At 62.4% G+C, this 8,391-nt stretch overlaps 1 protein-coding gene across 1 annotated transcript; it reads right to left on the bottom strand.

The window, feature by feature from the left end:
- Nucleotides 1–387: 387 nt before the first annotated feature.
- Nucleotides 388–3,481, bottom strand: SLC18A3 (solute carrier family 18 member A3). Its single transcript, XM_002718340.5, has one exon. The coding sequence runs from the start codon at nt 2,381–2,383 to the stop codon at nt 785–787; it is 1,599 nt and encodes a 532-aa protein (XP_002718386.2). The 5' UTR covers nt 2,384–3,481; the 3' UTR covers nt 388–784.
- Nucleotides 3,482–8,391: the final 4,910 nt, after the last annotated feature.

The raw sequence follows: 8,391 nt of genomic DNA, 5'->3' as shown, positions 1-8,391 counted from the left end.
CTCATTCCTTCCTCGAAGCCTGGCCCGGGCGGGATACCGGTGGGAAGGGGAGCCCAGCCCGCAGGCTCCTTGGAGCCCTGCGGCCGGCGCGGGGCGTACCCTCAAAGGGCGGGGCCGGGCGCGCGCGGCCGGTGCTGGTTCTCTGCTCCCCCGGGCCACACCTCCGGGCGCTGCTCTGGTCCTGCCCGGAGGGGCCGACTCGGGCTGCACGGAGCGTGCGCTCTAGGGCGCCAGCGAACGGGAGCCCTTGGTGGGTTTGCCTCCTTTATGTGCCCTTTTCCAGGTAGCAAAGGAGCCACAGGCTTCCCACGTGCCCGCCGGGCTGGAGACGGACCCAGCTGAGCCTCCCCCTCTACCCGGGGCCCTACGCCCAGCTGCCCACCCCACCAGTAAAGAGACTCGGCCTCCTCGGACAGATACGGTTTATTAATTCGGCCCGGAGGCGCCGCGGTGCAGCGGGCCGTGTTTGGCACTGGGAGGAACGTTGGGGAAGAAGGGACAGGCGCGCCTTTGTCTACACAAGGGAGCCCCGAGGTGGAGGCCTGCCGGTCTCCTCCTCCCGGCAAGGAGCGCAGCCGCTTAGCCTTGCCCCGGCGCTCCACGCCCACGGGAGCAGATTCTGGCAGGGGGAGTAGAGGCTGGGGGGAGGGGGGGGGGGCTGGGGTTCTCGCTGGAGGAGGCGGGCCCTGAGCTTGAGCTGGCCAGTGCGCTCACAGAGCAGGCCCCTTGCCCCGAGGGGCAGCGGAGGGGTGGGGGGCGGTGGCCTGGTGCCCGAGCCCGGCGGCTAGCTACGGGTGTAGTAGTAGTCGTAGTCGTCCTCGCCCGCGTCCAGAGGGTCAGGCGGGGAGCAGAGCTCGCCGTCCTGGCCGGGCGCGGGACGCTCCCGCAGACGCACCGCGTCGTACAGGCCCTGCGGCGGCTCGTCCAGCAGCACGTCGCGCTCGGAGCGGGAGCGCGTGAGGAGGCCCACGTTGCGAAGCAGCAGCAGGACCGGCGCGTAGAGCAGATTGGCCAGGCCCATGCCCAGGCTGAGCTGCTCGAAGCCCAGCGAGTGCACGATGTGGCCGGCCACGATGGGCCCGAGCGCGTAGGCCACGGAATAGGAGATGTCGGCGATGGCGTAGACGCTGCCATAGACGGAGACGTGGCGCACGTCCACGAGGAAGGCGAGCGTGGGCAGCAGCGCCGTGTCCACCAGCGCGATGCCGAAGCAGAGGCCGCAGAGCGAGACGACGAGCGGCGCGAAGGAGAGGCAGGCGGGCACGACGCAGGAGCTGGCGCCGATCACCGCCAGCCCGAGCGCGCCGTACAGCCACTGCAGGTGCGGGTAGCGCGCCGCCAGGCGCACGGTGAGGTAGACGCCCAGCACGTGCGGCACGAAGGCCGGCAGCCAGACCATGCCCATCTCCCACTCGGACGCTGCCATCGTGTGCTTCATCCACGTGGCGATGGTGGGCTCGAGGAAGGCCAGGGGGATGTTGCAGGTGGTGAGCGCGCCGGCCACCACAGCGATGTAGGGGTCCAGCATAAGGCGGTGGATGGGCGTGCCCACCGGTAGGTTGGCGCGCGCGCGCGCGGCCGCCGAAAAGGGCCTGGCCACGGCCAGTAGCAGCAGTGCGTCGAGCAGCGACACGGCGGCCAGCACCAGGAAGGGCACCCGCTTCCCGGCGAACTCGTAGAGGATGCCGCCGAAGGGCGGCGCCACCAGGCTGCCGAAGCTGATGAAGGCCAGCGCCACGCCCAGAGCGCGGCTGCGCTCGGGTTCCTCGGGGTACTTGTCGGCGATCATGGCGATCCCCGACGTGTCGGCGAAGGCGGAGCCCAGGCCCTGCAGGCTGCGCGCCGCGAACAGCGTGGCGTAGTCCTCGGCGAAGGCGAACATGGCCGTGGAGGCGAACATAACGCCCAGGCCGATGAGCAGCGGTACGTCGTAGCTCATGCGGTCGATGAAGGGCCCGCTCAGCGGGTTCACCAGCAGCTGCAGGATGGCCTTGGAGGCAAACAGCACTCCGATCTTCACGTCTTCGCTGTCGGCCGGGTAGCGCGGCCGCAGGATCGGCCCGGCGGGCGGCGCGGCCGTCGGGGTCGCCGAGGCGTTGGCTGCCGCGGCGCTGGCGTTGGCCAGGGTGGGCGGCGGCGGGGTGGGCTCCCACGCCTCGGGGGTCGCCGTGGGGCTGTCGCTGCCGCCGCGCATGGAGGCGATGTAGTCCGGCACAATGGGCACGATGACCATGTACAGCATGTTGTCCAACAAGAGCGCCACGCACACGATGACCAGCACCAGACGCCGCTGCCGCCGCGGCTCCTGCAGCGCGGCGCCCACAGCCTGGGACAGCTTGGAGGCTGCAGCCCGGGCCTGGCCCGCCGGCGCCGCGGGTTCCATGCCCCTGGCCCCCCGATGCTCTTCCTCGGGAAGTCTCCACCGGCTCCGGGCGCCGACGTCCCGCAGTGCAGAAACTGCAAGGTGCGGGACTTCGGGGGGCGCGATCCTCGCCACGCAGCTCACACCCACCCCTCTACACACACACACACACAACCCCACCCCGCGCCTGTGCCTCAGGTGGCTGCGGGACTCATGGCCCCGTGCCCCGGGAAAGACAAGGACTCCGTCGCGCGAGGAGGCGCCGCCGCTGCGCTGGAGCCGATCCGGGACCCGCCGCCGCCGCCGCCGGGCTCAGGAGCGGCGGGAGAGGCGGGCGCACTGAGAGGCTGAGGCCGGAGACTGGACGCGCCGCGCCCGGGGCGCATCCGGAGCAGCCCCCGCAGCGCTGAGAGGCAGCCCGCGCGGGCCGAGGGGCATGGCTGCTGCCGCCTGCCCCAGCCCCAACGCCGCCGCCGCCGCCGCCGCCGCCGCCGCCGCGCTCCCCTCCCCGCGCGTCGGCTCCTCTTTTTCCCCCTTCCACTCGGGGCTGTGACGCGGCGAGTCCCGGCCCCCGAGTGGTGCCCCGGCCACTTGCGTCGCGCATGCTAATGCGACGTCGGCTGGGCGGGGGCCGGGGGCGGGGCGCGGCCGGGCAGGGGTCCGCTCCTCCGATGCTCTAGGGCCGCGAGCCCCAAGACAGGGTATCGTTACGGGCGGCTACGGGACGAGCCCCGGAGGGTGGGCGCGCCGCACTTGGAGCCGGCCCTCGCCTCCCCCTCTGCCTGCCCGGGACGGGGTCCCCGGGGGAGAGGGAGACCAGGGGCTCTGGATCTCCGCCTCCGCCCGAGTCTCGGCGCGCAGCGGGCAGGGAGCCCCCGAGGTGAGCCGCGGCCGCGTCCATCTGTCCTCCTCGCAGCTGGAATAGTGGAGCCGCGACCCGAGGGGCTCCGGGCACAGACACCTCCCCAGCTCTTTCTCTGGCCCCACCCCCTAGCCCCTGTCACCCCAGGAAGGGAGGGAGAGGCCCAGGGTCTGCTGAGCCCGGTCTGGAAAAATCCCCCACCGCGAACATGGGGGACTGAAGAGAGAGGTAGCCTCGCCCCGACCCAGGGTCCCGGGTATCAGCCAGGCCCCTCCCACCCTCCGCAGCCCGGGCGCTCCCGTGGCTCTAGAGCCTGCGGATCCCCCAGCCCCACTTCCTTTCTCCCCCCTCCCCACTCTAACTCCTCCCAGACTCCCCCCTCCCCAGCCCCCGGCTCCTTCGCGCCTCCGCCCACTTTTCCGACACCTCCCTTCCGCAGCTCCAGGGATGGGCAGGGTGGGCTCGGGAGTGACAAGGCCGGAGTTCCTCCTTGGAGCTGCGGGGGCGCCGCGCCCACTCCCCAGGAAGGGCCCAGCCCCAAGCGAGGCTCACCGTGATAAAGGCCCGCACCGCGGAGGCGCCCGCTTCTCAGCTCACGGGCTGCGCTGGCCGGGCTCTGCGCCGCGCCCGTCGCGTCCCCAGAAGGTCTTTGACCCCAGATGGCCGGTGGAGCCCGTGTTCGAGTCCCCGGGCTGGCGGGAGAGAGGAGGGCTCCGCAGCAGAAGAGGCTGGGGGGCAGGAGGCTTGCGTTTTTGAGATTGCGGGTTGCCTTTTTTTTTCAGAGAGGAGCCTTTCCTCTCTTCTGATCTCAAAAGCAGATCAACCATAGGTGCAGCTCATTCGCCCCACGCGCCCCCCCCCGCACCCAGCAGGAGGCCACAGAACAAGAGCTTTATGGGCAGGCAGCTGGGATGGCTCCTACCTCTGCCACTTGCTGCTAGGAGTTCCTCTGGGAAATGACTTCACGCCTCTGTCCCTCAGTTACTTTATCCGTAAAATGGAATGATAGTGGTACCTACCGCGTAGGGTGTCTGGCACACAGTAGAGCCACGTAAATACTTTGCCATTGTTACTGTTGTCTGTGAAATGTACTGTTCTACCCTCCTGTCACAGCAGGAGCAGATACAAGGGACAGGGGGCGCCCTTGGCCACCCGGCTGGGCCCTCAGGTTAAGGTGGGTGCTGTGGCTCTGGGGAGCTTTGGAGAGGGCTGGAAAGTTGGCGTCTGTCCCTGAGATGGCTGTGAGATGAGGTGATGGAGACAGAGCGTCAGACTCGAAGCAGCAGTCCTGCCAACTATTGCTGCTCAAGCTAACCAGCCCACCCCCACCCCCAAGGAGAGGATTCCGCTGACTGACCCGGCTCCTGCTCTGCAGGGGCTGCACTGCCCTCTGGGAAAGAGCCCCGTGTGCAACAGGCCTGGCTCTGGATGACCTCGGGTGAGCCCCTCCCTGGCTCCTAAGAGGTTGGGAGAGACCCTGTCCCTTTGAGCAGAAACCTGTGCCACCAGGGGGCTCTTTGGGGGTGTGGGAGAATTGTTTTAAGTTGTATTGGAAGGCCTTTGTTCTTGGTACACTCACACCCCAGCTCCTCCCGGTCTTTCTCCCCCAGCCTCCAGCCCACCCCCACCAGTGGGCCTCCCGCATTTGTCACCTGCCTAGGTCTCCAGTCATTTGAATGTGAGACCACCAAGATGAAGCTTTTAAAAGAAAGGCCTTCCAGCCTGCAGAGCCATGATTTTTTAGGCCAGTGCTGCCTGTACTCTCTAAGGGGAAGGAAAAAAGAAGGAGGAAAGAATATGAGGCAGAAGTGTTCTGTCTAGAACGGTGGAAGCCCAGAGAGGGGAAAGTTTCCCAGAACCCCCAGGTGCAGACCCCTTCTCCCAGGGCTCAGGCCACATGGCTCCTGGCTGTTCCTGAGCTCACGCCTCTTGCAGTCCTATTTCCTGGTGGCAGAAAGCAGACCTATGCATGATGGTTCTCTCTGTGCCAGGGAAGCTGTGTGTGCAGTTCTATCTACCCCTCCCTCAGAACTGTGCTCTCCATCTCACTGGGTGAAGGGAGCTGGCTCACTCCCCCAAGGTCCCAGTGGCAGAGCCTGGATTTAAGCTCAACCTGGGGGACCTGTCCCCTGGTCCTCACGCTGCCTCCTTCCTCCCAGTGCCCCTGATGCTCCACTGCAAGGTGGCCACCACTGGGACAGTGGCAGATGACCCAGGGATACCAAGCTCCCTCACTGTCATACTTCCAGATGCGAAGGCACCCACCTCCCATCATCAGCCTCAAGGACTAGGGTGCCCGGTTCATAAGGGGTGAGGATCCCTTTCAGCAAAAGGCTAAGGGAGCCTCAGCAAGGCGCTACAGGGTCTGTGAGCAGCCTCCATCCCAGCCATTCCTCCAGCAGGCGGGAGCTGTCCAGGGTGCTGGCTCTGGGCAGTGCCACTTGCCAACCAGCCTTGCATAAGGGCCCGCCCCCTTTATCTTCCTGCACCTGTGGCTGCCTCTTCCCCAGATCTCTTGGTAAATTCCTTCCTGGGGACTCCCCTATCTTACAGGCAAAAGGAAACTTCCCACCGGGCCCTGTAGGAGCAAATAGAAGCATTTTCTCCCCCTTCCTTTCTCAATCAGATCTGGCAACTGTTGCTACAGGATACACATCTGGTACTCAACGTAAGCTGAGTGAGTGAAAGAAGGAATTTGTTTGTTAGACACACAGCAGTACTTACAATGCACCAGGCAATGTTTTGAGCACTTTGCAAATGTTAGCTCATTGAATGAGCTCACCAACCATCAAGGACACCAAGGCAAAGTGATTTATCCACAGTCAGAGCTCGTAGGTGAAGAGGGATCCAGACACAGGTGATCTAATGAGCCGCCCTGCTGGCCAGCTCAGGGTGGGTGAGGACTGTGAGAAGACTGACTTGAAAGGGTCTAGCTCCAGGCCTGGGGCTTAGCTGGAACTTTTATTCTGTATGGATTCATTATTTTGTACGAGTAGTGAGGGCTTGGTGTTTTCTGGCTGGCAATCATTCTTTTATGCACTGATCTCCATCTGATGGCAGAGTCTGTTCCATGTTGGACTGGTGTTGTAGGGAAGCTTTTTGGAGACTGGGGAGTCCCAGTAAAAGGGACTATGAGGGGGAGCTAGAGGGGTAGCCGTCCTGCTACATGCAGTGCCTGGCTGAGGTGTGTGTGTGTGTGTGTGTGGTAGGGGGAGAGCCTTGTAGGAATGGCTACTGCTGTGGAGGGAGGCACTAGGTTAGCCCAGCTGCATTTCTGAGAGGGTCAGGAGGTCACATCAATTTTAGGGCTTGGCCATTTGTTGCTTGGGTGAGACATCTGATGCCAGTGATGTGGACTAGTGCAATCCTTGGAGTTGGAAGTCGTGGTGCGTGGGTGGGGCGCCTGCTCCTGATTTATGATTTCTTTGTCTCTCTGGAAGCACTTAAGTGCAGGCTTAGAGCCAATGAAGCCCGCAAGCCTCTCTGGATGCCAGCACTCAGAGTGGGGGCGCGGCATGCTCAGGCCTCACAGCCCCTGCCCTGTGCGCTGCTTCCGGAGGGCCTCAGGGCATCAGCATCATTTAATTAATTTAGGCTTCCCCCGCCGCATATTCTGACTCAAAAGAACAGAACGGCGCGTGTCAGCCTTTCTGGGAAACCTGTGAGGCTCCCGGCTGGAAACCAGAGGACGACGTGCCTGCCCGGCCGCCCTTGGCCAGCCCAGCCGCGGAACCCAGGCTCTCTGTGTGCACAGCAGAACTGGGCTCCTCAGGGAAAGAGAAGGGCTGTGGCCCCTGCACTGTGGAGCTGCTGTCTGTAGACCCTGGAAGGGGGACCTCACCCCTTCACCCTCCCTCTGACTCCTCGACAGTTCCGGTAAATTCTGCTGGAAGCAGGACTTGACAGCGCCTTTGCTTCCTGCTGCCTCCCCTGGCTTTCCATCCCTGCCCAGTGTCTCTCTCGGGCTCATCACTCCCTGCCCAGACTCTGCACCTCTCCCCACTCTGGGACAATCAACACCTCCCCTCTTGTCCTCTGCCTGGCCACCTCTGCATACTTCTCTGTGAAGTCCCTCCAAAGTCTGATCCCAGGGTCCCCTGCGTCTTCTCCAAGCATGGTGACCACACCTCACAGCCATCATGGCCTCCCTAGGAGGCCACAGGAGCTGCTCCCTCCACACCTGGGAACCAGCATTCGGCTGGACCACAGCTTTGCCTTTCCTTGCTCTCCCCTCTCCTCTGATTCTTGAAATGCTGTGACCAGCTCCTGACCCCCAAATCCAGGCCTGTGAGCTCCTGGAAGGCAAGGGCTGGCTTTTGCTTGCTGTGTACCCCATTCCATCCTGGCCAGGGCACTTTGCATGGGGACTGATACATCCATGTTTTGGAAGTCTCCCTCTTCGTTTGTTAAAAATGGAAACTAACCACCTGAGTCATACATGTATGTGTTCCTGTAGAAATGAGAGCACTGTGAATGGTCAGCCCCTCTGCCACTGTTATGATGTTGATGTGTATTCTTTTGATCCTTTTCTAAACTCTTTGCCAGACATCCATGAGCACTTTAAAAAGCTTGTGGAAAATGGAATTAAAAATAAATTTATTTTGGGGCAAAACCTTTGGAAACCCACGCCTATTGAGGTCTCTCCAAGGAGGAGAGACAAAACAGGTATCGTGGAAAAACTATGGTTGGATGTAAAACATTTTTTTTGCACCAAAAAGAAGCTCATCTTTTAATTCCAATTTCCATAGTTTAAAAAATCATTTACTTGGTTGAAAGGCAGAGAGAGAAAGAGAGAGGGAGGGAGAGAGATAGAGATAGAGATAGATAGAGAGAGAGAGAGAGAGAGAGAGAGAGAGAGAGAGAGAGAAACCAGCCCTCATGTGGGATGCCAGCATCATGGGCAGAGACTTAACCTGCTACACCACAATGCCAGCCCCTGTAAGACTATTTTTTGAAAAGATTTATTTATCTGAAAGTGTGTGTGTGTGTGTGTGTGTGTGAGAGAGAGAGAGAGAGAGAGAGAGAGAGAGAGAGAATCTTCCATCTGCTGGTTCTCTTCCAGAATGGCTGGGCCAGGCCAAGGCCAGGAGCCCAGAATTCCATCTGAGTCTCCTGCATGGGTACAGGGGCCCAGGGACTTGGCCATCTTCCACTGTTTTCCCAGGTG

Source organism: Oryctolagus cuniculus, chromosome 15 (assembly GCF_964237555.1).
Source record: "Oryctolagus cuniculus chromosome 15, mOryCun1.1, whole genome shotgun sequence".
Taxonomy (NCBI): Eukaryota; Metazoa; Chordata; class Mammalia; order Lagomorpha; family Leporidae; genus Oryctolagus; species Oryctolagus cuniculus.
This window is presented reverse-complemented; position numbering and strand designations above follow the sequence as displayed.